Source organism: Notothenia rossii, assembly GCF_949606895.1.
Source record: "Notothenia rossii genome assembly, chromosome: 5".
NCBI lineage: Eukaryota > Metazoa > Chordata > Actinopteri > Perciformes > Nototheniidae > Notothenia > Notothenia rossii.
Genome location: NC_136903.1, coordinates 77287328 through 77302062, shown reverse-complemented (window position 1 = coordinate 77302062; position 14735 = coordinate 77287328). Strand labels below are relative to the sequence as shown.

The following is a 14735-nucleotide window of genomic DNA, read 5'->3' as shown; positions in this document are numbered from 1 at the left end:
ACCTTGAATCTTCTACTGATGAACAATAAAACCACACAGTCTCTACATTCATATGCACTTTTTCACAGAGCATTAAAGTATATTATAATGGCATGGAAACCTCTTTAATCTTTTTTGAATGAGTGAAAAGAATGAAGAAAAAAACACAGCCTTGATTTTTCTTTTCCAAACCACAATTTTATTTCATTTCCCCCCAAAAAACAATTGAGTACATTCATAATTTTGAAACAATCTGCCCCAAACCCACATGAAAACATTTAATGAATAGTTTAAACAAAAATAATGAGAAATAAAACTATTAAATTAAAGCAGACCAAACAGGATGCTTCCTGTAATGCAAATGAAACACAAAGACCAGAATCCATACAGATGTACCCTAATATGGCCACAAGTATTGCTGCACCTTGAATCTCCTGTTCATGAAATAAAAGACCTCAGAAAAAAAATGACTTATAACAGCAAACAGGTATGCCATGAACATATACAACTGTTAGTTGAAACAACCGTTAACACAACCGTGTATTCCGAGCGCACGCTGATAAAAACCAATTGCATTAAAAAACATTTTTAATATGAAACATTCACTCTGACCTAAGTCACATACATCTAGGCCGCACACTGTAAGTCGGTCGGGTAAGAACCCATTTAGTAAAGCAACCCATACCGAGGTCTCCAAATCACAGCACACCATATATCCCTGGATTTAAACAGCTACATGGTTTTTGCTCAGCTTTTACATGTGAGGTCTTTAGAAGATGCCTCCAATCAAGCTACATTCATTAAGGAGGGTTGCTACAATTATGCCGACTGCATGTCGTTTGAATGTGACCTGATCTGAGAGAAGTAAATGGAGACGACGCACTTAATGCAAGACTTGTTGCAAGAAGTTTGAAAACACACGTGTGGTGGTATGCATGGACAAACACTGAGAGTTAGTAGGATTTATAGCTTGATATATGTCTCTGTCCTTTCACTGTACACTTTGCTTTGGTTGGCTGGTTAGTGTGATGGTGGTGTGAGCTCCAATTTGAACGAGGAAGAGCGAACTGTGTTGCTGTTTATGGAAGACACAGACATTGAATCAATACACATGCCTTTGATGTTGATAAAAAGAACAGTAGTGATAACAGAATGGCTCTTTGTTATTTATCAGGCTGGTTTTACATCAACTCATAAGAGGATATGAAGGATCTCCATGAGTGAGACACTTCCTCACTCTTGTCTTATGTAGTTAGTTTTTATTATGGGTGATCTGATATGGTCAATAATTGACAGAATCGTCTGTTTAATAATGTTTCAAAATCAATAAAAGCAGAGTATGGTGACAATAACACACTTTTTGGTTAACAGAATAATTAGGAAAAACAGTGACAAATACATTATATGTTACAAATATAATTATTATTGATTAGGCTTGACGCAAAGTCTGCATTGCAGCTATTACGTTAAAAAAAGAAAGTTTAAAAAAAAAAAAAGACTCATAGCTCCCTTTCTCCACACAAACATGCTGAAACAACAAAAGGCCTGCGTTTTAACATTCTGATCTGTAAAACTTCAGTATAGAAGTAGCACTTATTCTTTGATCCAGCAAACCGTACATTATAATACAAAGAGGTGATAAAAAGATCACTTATGTCCCCATGCTTCGATCGCTTGCTACGCTTATCCTGTGGGAGCATTGAGAAGAGAAATCGTGAGACTTCTCGCTCTGTTGCAAAGTGTTTGTGATGAATAAAAAGGCCTCTGGGGTATAAGATCACATGCCTGCAGCTTGTTATGTACAGTCTTGACACTTTTAGCCCCAATTCAGGAGAGCCAAAGCAGGATGTACAACCCGTCTGGAACAGAGTCCCCTGCAGGACAGCAGAAGACAGCTCATAATCAAAACACACATACACAACAGGTTCATCTAAATAAAAAAAAAAGAAGATGTTAGGAGATGATGTATCCTTTGGTTTTTCTTATGACGTTTGAGGGCATTGTTTGGCTTTGATAACTCACATTAGATTTACTTTATAAAATATATTGGACTTTAGCCGTTTAAAATAACATTATGTGATGCACAATACACGTTGATCAGAGTACATCAGAATCAAGACAGTGACCTGCGCGTTTCAGAAGTAAGGACATCTGGCAGACGTTGATAATTACAGTCCTTTAAAAAAAACAAAAAGATGAATTGTCCCTTGTTGAGGGGGCACTGTTCCAGTTTTAACTTTTGATATCCATGAAAAACAAAGTCCCATACTAAGGTAACTTCACGCTCAAACACACGCACAAAAAAAACAAATAAATCTCAAAGTAATACATAGAAAACCCCTGCTTTGCTTTGAAAGGCGAATCGTAGTGGAGAGGAACGGTACAAGCCAGTCCAAAAATAAGGCCGGCTAAATTGCATAGAACTTCAGTAGTGCTCTAAAGCTTCAAAGGACTGTGCTCCTTTCCTCTGTCGACTTTGGCAGCTCTGCAGAGTTCCCTCAGAAACCGACAGCACTCCCACACCATTCTCTCCACTCCTTGCTCTGTCTCCTTGGCAGAAGACACTTAAACCCCAAACAGTTTAATCTGGATTGCAAGCAAAATATATAAATAAAACATAACAAATAAATCTAAAGATGGATATTTCTTTTTTGTGAATGCTATGTGGAGGAGCACAATATGTACTATTTTCATTTCCTTTATAATAAAAGGACATTAATAGGGTAAGAACTTGTACAAAATACTTCTCAGCCAGTTTAAAATCTTAGAGAATTGTTTTTCTCTCCCCTTAAATGAAGTGAAGCTCTGGACAAGGATCCAGCGAGGCAGCAGTGAGGAAGAGAGCACAGCTCGGACTTTATTTGCACCCTTTCTTTATGTGAAGCAAAGACAACCCCCTCCCCCCCCCCCCCCCCACCACTTCCTAAACAACAGATATAGTATAAAAGCACCAGTTCTGAGTCTGCGTCAGTAAGCACCACCATCAGAACTTCAAAAGGTCCAACAGGCCCAGATGTAGGCTGCTCCACCTCTAGCAGGGTTTAGCTCTATACACATTTGACCCCTGTGACGATGAGTGGCGTTCAGGAAGAGACGGGACAACGCCCTACCGTGCATCAACTAACGGGGACTTCAGGCTCTGCGTCCTTGTCCAAGATCTCATCCTGGATCTCGTCTGTGTTCCCTGAGTCGCTGCTGGCCACAGAGCTGACGGAGGGAGAGTTCCTGCCGCCTTTAATCATCCGCCGACAGCTCTCCATCTGCACATCCAGGCCTCTCTTCATGCTGCACATGTCCATGTACTCGTGCAAATGTCGGTTCATGTCATTCTTGGCTGTGGCCAATTCAAACTAAAGTAAGGGGAAAGGTTTAAAAAGAGTTAGCATGTAAGAGGGGGTAGAAAATACTGGTGTTTGGGAGGAGGATAGACTGAATCAATGCCTTTCGTGGCTTTACCCCTGGTTTCCACACAGTGTTGTTGGGAGTACGTAATGACGTTCAAGGAATGCATTTGTTTACGGATTTATAAAATAAAAAAACACCACCCCAAAGATAGAAAAAAAGGCTATGCTCACTATACACATGCCATACAATTTGAACATAGACATAACTGAATGTAATGACCTTAACCCTACATATTTATCTATATTCCACATAATGAATATATATACATATACATATATATATATATATATATAAATGTTTAGCAGTCAGTTTATTAACAGGAAGATTACATATACATGTGCAACACATCAGTTGTCAATCAACCTTTTTTTTAACTACCAAGTCAACTTTAAAAAACATTTAAATGTTTTCCATGTTTCTTTACATGGCAATGTGGGAAAATAATGTCCAACAATCACTAATTGTTTACGTTTTTTTAATACGTCTTATTCAGGCTTTGTGCCCACAAGGCCTTTTTTTTCTTTCAACACACGCACACACATTACCTCAATTTCGCCGATGGTCTCCTGGTACTGCTCCTCTCTGGTCTTAAAGAGGGACTCTGTTTGATCGATCAGGCTGCCAAGACTTCCATCCTGGGAGTCCTTGGAGAGCAAAGACAGAAGTCCATACATCATGCATGAGTAAATGTCTGACACAGCACCATAGCAATGATCTACACACCGCCCTGCATTAGTTTAAAAAAACATGTACTGTGCAAAAGGTCCATGAATGCAGACAGGACTTACTGGCTCAGCCACTTCACCGTTTCCATTGGAGCAGCTGGCGGTTGTGCCGGGTGTTGGAGTAAAGGCGCTCGGCACGTTGTAGTTTGTGAAGTCCTCCCACAGCAACAGGGTCTCCTCGTTTTCCTCCCACGTCAGACTGTCGCAGTCGTCGTCTATATCAAACGTCTCGCGCCTGGCAACAAAGGAGTTATCTGAATGTCTGCATAGGGACAAAGACAGAGAACGGAAAGAACAGGAGGAAGAGAGGAAAGACAAAGTATAACGGCCCACAGATTCAGCAGAGGACACAAGCAAAGAGGAGGATGCGCTTACTAAGAAGACAAAGACATGGAAGGAAGAGTTTACGGAAACACAGAGCAGTCACTTTCTTTTTGAAAATATTTAGAGGTCAAAATGGCCAATGTTTGTCATAGTGTAAACCATTAGGGAGCATCCAAACAAAACTAATATGACTTTAACAAAGCAAATGAATATTCATAATATTTGTATCTGCTGGTTTCAGCCATATCTGCATAGTGTACTCTGTGATACTCTATACATGCACTAGAGGGAGATGAAGGAGTTCACAGTGCTTCATCAAAACATTATCTTTGCTGGTGTGGTGTTGATGCAGCTAAGGTTCTTTAGAGCGGAGAGCATGGGGTTTCTGGGTCTGTGTGCATTGTTGCTGCATGTATGTGTGTCTGAGTGTGTTGCTCACAGCTGGTTGAGCATGCGTTTCATTTCGTCCGTGATGTTGAGCGACCCGGGGCCGTCCTCCTCTGAAGGGCTCGGCTCTGCATCCATCTCTGACATCTCCTCGTCAGACGTGGCTTTAAGTTCCTTCTTCCTGCAGCTGGCCCCGGCACCCTGAGACACACAAATATTTTATCAAAAAAATGTGCCTGCTGATGTAAACTACTGATGCCTAATCATCATCGGTAGAGGTGTGAGTCTTTCGGAATTTCCATTTTAAAATCTTGGAGTCATGATTCAATTCAGAATTGATTCTCGATTCAGCTCATTTCAGGATCTGCTTTAGTCTGTTGTGCACCTAAAGGCGGCGTGATAAGAAAGCAGAGTAAAGATTTTCTTTAATTGACTTAAGTTCTAATTTAATAAAGAATCTAACCACTAATTCATCAGCACTCAATTAAGTATATTTCTGAATGGTGGGCAAGAAGGAGTTCTACTTTCTGCCTTTTTTTAATTAAGCATTCTACAGATGAGACACTTCTTGTGTGTAATCCTTAATAAACTCTGTAGATATGAGAAGCCTGACTGAAAATAGGAATATACCTGTATAACGTTTAAATTAAGAGAAGCCCACCAGCTTGATTCACGGTGAATTTACAGTATACTCAGGCTCTAGCTAGCCCTGTCCGCGTAGATAACCTTGTGTGCAGCAAAGATTATCCACATTTCACTGTGTGTATGTGCATGCATATATGTAACAGTAACTAATATAACTATTGTGTATGTTTGTGTGCGTGTTTGCGATTTTTGGGTCACTGAGTTTATTACCAGCCGGGGGGGAAAAAACGACACACTATACAGATTCAGCCCCTGGCAGCTCTGGTTTCATTAACAGAGTGCTGACTGTTGTCTTCACAAGATAATTCATATTTCTCCTGAGATAACTGTCAAACAGTGAAACAGCAGATGTATACCCACCCTCTCCGGCAGCGACCGGGCCGGACTGACGTTGAACATCGTCGACATGTCCTCTGAGTTGCGTTGCTGGGCCACATCGCACAGTTTGGCCGTGATGTCGATCCTCCTGCAGATGTCCATGTCTACTCGCCGGGCTTTCTCGTGGATCTTGGTGTCCAGGTCAGACATTTGCTGCGTGAGTTAGGACAGATGTGTTAAATGCCATGTGTCAGACACCTTCTCACCACATGCACACGTACAGGGCGTAAAGTGGATTTACTGCCGTACTGATTTACTCATATTGACCGCCTTCAGTTGATCGTACTGGTCACCAACAAATTGAGTGTTTGTAAAATAATCTCCATTTGAGTTTTTTTTTTGCAGTTTTAAAAAAGTATTTGAAAGCCAATGAATTAATGTCATATACAGTATTTAGTATCTTAATGTTTACCTTTAATATCATGTTTACGTTTTTTAAACCCTTTTTTAAGAGTTAATTTTGCGTTTATGTTTACAATGCATCTTTGTAATATAATTCAAATTAGCTTTTTTATTCATAACATAATAATGGCCTTTTCGTTTAACTCTCGTTTTGAGAAGTTTGTGTTATCTGTTTTGACTGTTACTGCTACTCATTTTGCCCAGGAACAAAAAAAACTTAAGGTTGAAGAAGATACTTACTTACACTACACTGGTTTGCATTATTCAATATGCAATAGGACTGCAACTCACACATACTACTCTATTGATTTGTCCTATTTTCTCAATTAAACTCTTTTTTGGTCTTTAAAATGTCAGGAAGTGATAAAGAAAGTCGATCAGGATATCCAAAAGAATAAATGATATTGTCGTTAACGCGAAGATGGTAAATTTACTACATATTTGCTTGAAAAAATACTCAAACTGAAGACTCGATCCAAATAGTTTTATCAATTTCGGATCATGCAAATTGTCACATATACTGTTCTTCATGCTAGAATGGAAGTTTTAACAAAAGGAGCAATGACAAGAGGTTTACAACATCTAGAGCACAAGATATGAGATGTCTAAGAGATCTCTTCTAAGTCACTTACCCGTCTCTGGATTCACACATAGGGGATGAAGTTAAAGACAGAAAATAATATGAAAGATCTACAATGTACAGAAGCAAGATAATCAACAAAACTTTTTACAAAGAAGAAAAACAACAACATCTAACTTTATTTATCCCTGAGCAAGCACTGTTTGTGACTGGACCCAGCGCAGTATATTATAACTGTATATCACACTCGAGCAGACCTTCCACAGAACAATACCCGGCCGTACAGAACAGGAAGTGCTCTTGATCTACAGCTGCTATTTGAGCTGTTTTCAATGAATGCTTGTCTTGGAAGCTTGCTAGCAGTATATATTCTTACCAAATAAGGAAGGAAGGAAAGAAGGAAGGGTGTGTGTTTTGTGTTATTGTTTGAACCTGTATGAATTGCAGCCTTTATCAGAATGACGCTTAGGAATGTGCTGGGAAACAATTTGATGTTCTTTAAACACTGCTGATTGAATGGTTTACATGATTGCATATAAAGTATGGGGGTTAACACAGCACTGTGTCTATGCTGTGAAGGCAAATAGATAGTTTCCATAGCACTGAACTAATACTTACATCCGTCATCAGACTCTTGAAGACCACGAGTTCAGCCTTCAGTCTGTCCACCTTTTCACTCAGCTCATCCTGCACCTCGGTGGACTCCTGGGCACTCTAGAAGGATGTGACAGTGTCAGAGTTAAAAAAGACAGTATTAAGGTTAGTGGAGTGGGCTTTACCCCGTTAAACTTGTAAAATAACCCAAACCCTAACCCTTTATACTGTGACACATATTTGGGTAGCTCAAAGTCTTGCATTCAGATAGTAATGCTCTTCTAATCAAATACAGCTTTTATCAGGTTAAACATTTCCATATTGGTTACTGTTTGATCTTTTTATGATCATTGCTTAGAGGTCATAGTTTCCTTTCCTTTCCTTTCCACATTTACATATCTGAGATGATGCAAATGTAAGCTGCTACTGAAATAATAAACAGATAGTCAATTTGTTTTGAAACTGGTGCAGAAGTTATCTAGAGAAACCATCTGGAATACTTACATGCAGGTAGTTGCTTCCCAATACAGGGTAAATGTTGTCTGTTGCAGCCATTTTAGTTCGCCTGCAACAATGGCAGCTAAGCTAAGCTAACCAGATGTAGGCCTACATGTACCTTTATATTTATCGTACAGACAAATGAAATCGGTCTTCACATATATCTCTTAGCAAGAGGGCGAAAAACGTGGTAACCAAGATAACTAGCTTTTTATTTGAGGTTCAACTTAAAATGTGGCTTTACAAAACATCTAACCCATTCTCATCTAAACTACATTCACAATTTCTTTAACTCTTAACACTCAAACGGTACTAAGGATGTTTGAAAAATATCACTTTTATGGTCCAGCCTCACTATGGAGGGCCTAAAATATTGCCATTGAAGTCATTATCAAGACCTCTGACTCTGGACGCCTGAAAAAACAAACCAATCCTTAAAATTCTATTTAGTTTCAAAGCCGTTAACAAAAAGGAGGGCTAACCCTATTGACTGTATTATGTCCCTAGGAGTGCCACTTGCTCTGCATTATGCCAACACATGGTAACAGCCCTTTGGCTCTGAGCCCTGAACAATAAATGGCTGTTTGCACTGAATTGACTATCTCAGAACAGATTTCCAGCTATTGCCTACACAGTGGCATCCGTCTGTGTGCTCTAAAAAGTAAATGCCACCGGGGAATTGCACTCCACCTCTCTATATGAGGTTCTGCTGACCCAGAATCCAAGACAACACACATGCTGTCAGACACTGATCGATTAGTTCAAAAAGATAAGAACGGGAAGGATGCCGACCACATGAGGTACTCACAGCAGATGGGATGGCGTGTGTTTTGTGATGTAGCCTGAAGGTGGGACACTTTAAATTGATTTAGCCTCTACATCTATTTCCTCTGCCGGCTATAAACAGAAACATAATTGTTGACTGCTGGTGAGATTTGATGTTTAAAAGCATTTTGAGGCCAACAGACTCTTTCTGATGGGTTTTATAATATGGTTTTCCTAAATTAACACATGCTCCTGCTTCTAGTCCAGTTTGGATGATCCCACACAGAACAAAACACCAGCACTGAGCTATATATAAATGTAAATGCATGGGTTGTAGTAGCATTTTTGAAAAATGTATGTCTATACATGCTTTGTTCCTGTGATTGTATTGGTGCTCCCTGTGGCATTTGTTAAATGGTTCTTGACAAGGCCTAAAATAGCTTGTGCGTGTTAGTGGAACATATTTCATTGTGGTGTTTCCCAACCTGCTGCATGTTTTCCACGGTGGACTCCAGCTGCTCTCGTCTGGACAGCTCCTCCTCCCATCTGCAACACAGAGCACAGGGGTGGGTCAGTTACTGCTGGGCCTGATCCCCTGAGGGCCAACACACTGGTTCATGGTACCTTTGTGGGGATAATACTTCCAGCTCTGATTACAAAATGCCCTTGACAGTGTGGGTTCACGCCCACTTCCCCCCCATTTACAATCTTTTGTCTATTTCCTCTTTTGTACAGTCATCTTAAAAACCCCACTGACTCAAACAAAAACTATAGAGTGTACAGTAGATCCCTCCTTCTCCAAACACAGACATTGTTTTTTAACCTTTGAGTGACTACAGAAGGACATTTGAGCTTTAGCAAAACCAACAGGGTGGAGTATATCTGTATATCTGCTGCAGACTGAATTCCTTCAGACTAGCTGTTTCTCTCCTTTTTAAGTCTCAGGAGTGAGTTACAAGATCTCAGTGATGACAATTGAAAGGAAATGTAAATCTTTCGTCATTCTATTGACAAAGATAAAACCTACACAAATAGAGCTTAACGCGCTAACACTACCTACCATTGTGCTAAAGCTAAACCATTACCAATTACAATATTTACTAGACGATAAGGTAGAGTGAATCTCTCATTACATTATACTGTAATTGCCATTTAGGCAGATAAATCACCCTCAAAAGAGCAGCTCATATTATTGGATTCATTCATTTTAAATATAAAAAGTCCCAAGTTGGTCTAGTCGTGCAAGCAACTCTGCGAGGCTGTACAGCAAGACTTTGAGCTAAAAGCTAATGCCACAATGACAATGCTATGACGCCGATGTTAACTATGTATGCCGTCTTAAAGGGGAATATATAGCATGATAGGTCCACTTTAATTTAGCGTCTTAGGCATGAATGTCAAGGAGTAACAAAAAGGATTACATTTCATCAGGAACATGTCATTCCAACAGAGATATTTTAGTCTGGATCAAAGTGGCGGACCAACTGTGAAAGCCACACTGCTAGCACGGCAAAAATGAGGTGCCAGAACCCCCGACCCATGTGCTGCGAGCTATAATTAGCATACCATTTTCTTTCCCTTTCCTGACAGGCCATATCACTCATCTGCACCATGGCAGCTATGTAAAACCAGAATTAGGAGCGTCTATAATTGCCTTTCAGTACGTACTGTACACAAGTCAAGGGAACGCTGCATCGTTAAGTTCAGCACGCTCCTAATACATAGTCTTCTTGTTCCCTTGGATATGAGGCATCAGGCATGCTGAGTCACAGGCGCTTCCCAAAAGAGAGTTTAAGATTCAGAATGGAGGAGGAATTCATTCAGTAAAATGAAGTAGTCGCACAGTGTCAACCACCCATGTGAGGATGAGCCACTGTGGGACACATGATGAGGACAGAGGATAACATGAGAGGGGGTTTCTGTGTGTGAGACCGGTGGGAAGATTTGTGTCTATAAGTGTAAAAGGGAAAGGTGACATCTGATGACCACTACTGCATTCTGGGACATCACATAGCCTTTACCATGGAGCGACACAAACAACAACATGCGTCACTAGAGATTCACTTTCTCAACAAAATGCAGCCTTGTTTCCTTTCAGGACACACTGAATATATACTGTCTAATTAGGGAGAAGTATTCCTTGGCAGGGCGGGCCAGCTCGCACTGGGATTGAAGCCTTGTTCTAAAAATGCTGGCAGAGCTGCTTCACTGTGTCCACAACACTCTGCCTGTCTGCCGCAGGACTCTGGCTAAGGTCATTGGAGTTCATGACTGCATCACATCCTCTGCAGACAGGAATCCATTTGTGAAAGCATCTGCATCACTTGTGTTGTCACTTCCTGCTGAAACCACCACCCTTGTCTTCAATGCCGTGGGTGATAACTGGACAAGATGATTAAATTGACCTACTGATAGAGGGTAAGCCTCCCTTCGTCAACAATATGTCAAAGCCACTTATATAATCTATCAAAGGTAATAGAGTCATTGACAGAAGTAAGCAGCCACTGCTATTAGAGCAGCTACAATTCAGCAAACCATAAAAGTCTAATGGAAAACAACCGACTGTTCTCGAGCATCCATATTAAAATAGCTTATCCAAACAAAGATGGCAAAAGTATTCTGGCCTGTGACATAGCTGTGGTTCTGGTTCTCCTGTACCTTTGGCGTGACTCAGTCAAACGATCACACGCGGCGTCTCCTTACAAGGACAAAGACAGCAGGAGGGTTGGAGCCTGTGTCAACTCATAGACATCTGTTTACCGCCAGACACATCCTCTGTAATCTTGCTCTTATAAATCAAAAAATAACTGTGCGGTCTTACAGATAGATGTGTTAATTCATTCTGCAAAGCACACTGAATGGAAAAGTCAGTGGTTTCCTTTCCTTTTGGGGGAAGCAGAAATATCCTTAAACAGATAGTAAGCAGATCCAAAATTGAATCAACATAAATATACTATCTAATTAACATTGGGATAATTAAAAGTCCTGCACAAAACAAATCATCTCTATTTTAACTTTGGGTTGTGGGTTGGGTAATTTTTCCTCCTACTCAATCTAATAAGGGAATAGTTTTCTTCAGAGACGCATAATTAACTGCAGTAGCGCTTAAGCAGAATTGAAGAAATAATGGATGGAAGCAAAAAAACGACATATTATTTGATTAATGAAACATGGTGAATTAGGAGGTTAAAGAAATGCAACAGATAAATACAGTATCTTACACCAAACTGACATTTTCTCATACGTTTTTTGTCTATTGGACAATAGCATTCCTGCAGCACCTGCCAACGAACACTCCCTGCCTTGTGTGGTATGTCTGGGAGTTTGCACGCAGGCTGCCTCAATGGTTTCCCATTGCTGTGCCGGAGGACGCATCCAAATCTTTTGTACTGATGTTCCTGTGCTTGATACTTTTTAATTACAGGGCTCACAGTGATATTTCCATGGCTTCCATAATTGTTTAATATAAATGGTTGATTTATAGCCTCCAGATATAAAATCGTAAAACATGATATCTCAAGGTTGCTTTTTAATGATTGCTTCTTTTTTTGATGATCACATTTTTATCTGATGTTCGAATGCAATAGGCGGTAAATTCCAAAGGAGCTCAGGGAAAACGTTGAGGTGTGGTTGCATATCAACCCACAAAGCCTCTGTTGCTCATTGCAAATAAAAAAGTGAGTAGGACAACACCCTGTTTAAACTCTGTGATACTAAAGCGTGTTACTTGCTGTGTTGAATTTCTCAGTAACCATACATTACAAGCTCCAAAACTGATCCTATGCATTAGAGCCGATTCATCTTTAAATGTTAAGAGACCTTAATACACTACTTCTAATTTATAAAATGTCCCCCTCAAGATGTTGCCTCCTCAAACTATTTGATTTTAACAACTTTATGCTATCTAAATGTTTATTGTTATCATGTGATAACAAGTAACTGCACCTATAGGCTATACACCTACAACAGCATCTACAGCATCCAAAATAATCAGTATTTCAATCAACATATCTCTACTGCATTAGTTTATGCTAGGTGTACCTTTTTAACTGGCAGCTGTGTACATAAATGAAACTGTTGCTTGGCCATATTCCTGACAAACATCAAAAATAAATTCCTACATACACTCATAAATACCTCAAAATTAAATAACAGGTAATGTATTTGTTATTTATAGATTAAACTGTGTATAAGCCTTAGGGTTTATTAGGTGATATAGGATTGTAATGTTTGGCCAACATCAGAGGTTAGTGTACTAATGTAATACTGTAAACAAATTCTGATCAGTTAAAGTCTAATAATAATATAATTCAAATTACAAAGCTCTGTCAGTAGAGCCCTTATTAATTGTTATTTTTTGTGACACAAACGGTCATGTGCATTTTCTAAAGCAAGGCCCCATAAAATAGAAAACGTCTAAACACTTTAATGAGATTTTAATAGGGCCATTACAATTCATTCTCATGAGGGCAGGCAATAGTAAAACAGGAAGTGTTATATGATAACAGATTGAAGGATCAATATATCTGGCTACATGCAGGACAAACATCCATTCAGCTGCTCGTATGAAATGAAGCCTCTGACAGCTTTGACAAATCATATGTGAGAGTCCAGAGTGATTCAATTCCTCCCATGGATCCCATAGGTGCCTATAAAATTCCTTCTCCATGACTCCAGCATTCCCCACCCTGTGTGCAATTATACACCGCACAAGCCAACCCATGATTTACTCTCAGAGCAGATTCTTCCAACAATTTTGGGCGGATAGGAGGAGCGTGATGGGAAGTAGCGTCTGCGGCACAGAGATCTGAAAGAGTAAGCAATGTAAGGTTTTCCTCAGAGATATAAAAGGGGGAGATATGTGTGTAGTAGGTCATCGATTTCCCCCCCCCCCAATGACTCCATAGAGACACAGTGTGGCGTGCTAATGATGCAGCGATGTGAAATGGATCACATTGAGGGTCTCTGCTGACGAGACAACCCACCAAGGTCAAAGCTCATTTCATTGTCCTGCTCCACCTCCTTCCATAACCTCAAGCCATATCCATAACACACATATATCCTCTATCTCCCCATCTTCTCAAGCCATCTTGTGACCATGGAAACCGTGTGATCGGAAGTGCATGCAGATGAGTTTTTGTCTTACTTAATCATGTAAACTGTGCACAGAGATTTCGACCTCACTGACGGACGGTTCCTCTGCTTTATGTTTCACAGGCATGGGGAGACTTAAATATAGCCATCCCATCCCAGACACGACACAGACACCAGCAGGCCGGGGATGAGGTATGGTCATGTTGCTAAGTGACCGCAGACATTTTCCCAAGCTACCATTAACAGTGCCGCTTAGGGAGGGAGTAAATTATGCTAATAGCTAATAGACAGATTTTTGTTGTAATGTATTGAATTCGTTTATATCCTGTTTCCAAGAGGAGAAGTTTAAATATGTGTGGTAACTTCATAGAGTACAAAAACATTTTAAATATATTTACAGAACACGTTCTACTCCTGAAAGAGGTAGGTATTGATCAATGAAATATTATAGGTAAAAAACCTTCTTTGCTTCCCAACTCTCTTGCTTCTGAATGACGACTTGATTAAATAGAATCATATGCTGCAGGTCTGACGGCAGCAACAAGACTATGTCATGCTAGCTAAATGCTAACTGCTTCATAAATCACAACAACATATTGTTGGTTAGTTGGTATAATATTTACCTTTTTAGTTTTGTATGTAAGCAAGCAATCATTTGCTATTTAGCATTAAATAAAAGTACAGTTGAGGCTGATAGGATTGTCGTTAGAATTCAACCAACACAAATCCTGACCAGATGATGGCTATCCTCCCAAAAAAAACGACAGGTTGAGACCTTGGTGTTGTGAAATATGTCTATGATGACCAAATCAGTTCAGCTTTGCTATGAAATATGAAGACAGCATCCTGAATTCATCATTATTCAATCCCATCTCTCTTTATCGGTCTGCTCAGCTTGCCTTCAACCAAAGGATTACAAAGTTGTAGAGATATCTCTCACTGAGTATTTTCCCTTTATG

General features: G+C 39.9%; 2 protein-coding genes across 3 annotated transcripts in view; both read right to left on the bottom strand.

Annotated features, from left to right (window-relative positions):
* Positions 1 to 155: 155 nt before the first annotated feature.
* iffo2b (intermediate filament family orphan 2b) overlaps positions 156 to 14735 on the bottom strand; it is a 26180-nt gene continuing 11600 nt past the window's right edge. The window contains exons 2-8 of one of the 2 annotated variants that reach the window (XM_079682267.1): positions 9168 to 9228; positions 7444 to 7539; positions 5826 to 5996; positions 4873 to 5021; positions 4173 to 4371; positions 3930 to 4028; positions 156 to 3329 (exon numbers count right to left, since the gene is read on the bottom strand). In XM_079682267.1, coding sequence (XP_079538393.1) covers positions 3096 to 3329; positions 3930 to 4028; positions 4173 to 4371; positions 4873 to 5021; positions 5826 to 5996; positions 7444 to 7539; positions 9168 to 9228 — 1009 coding nt within the window. In that variant the 3' untranslated portion in view covers positions 156 to 3095. The remainder of the gene's footprint in view (positions 3330 to 3929; positions 4029 to 4172; positions 4372 to 4872; positions 5022 to 5825; positions 5997 to 7443; positions 7540 to 9167; positions 9229 to 14735) is intronic. The other variant, XM_079682268.1, reaches the window with a different exon arrangement.
* The window catches only part of akr7a3 (aldo-keto reductase family 7, member A3 (aflatoxin aldehyde reductase)), a 23039-nt gene continuing 18922 nt past the window's right edge, over positions 10619 to 14735 (bottom strand). Inside the window, exon 8 of the mRNA XM_079682270.1 lies at positions 10619 to 10634. The gene's annotated coding sequence lies outside the window, so the exon portion shown is untranslated. The remainder of the gene's footprint in view (positions 10635 to 14735) is intronic.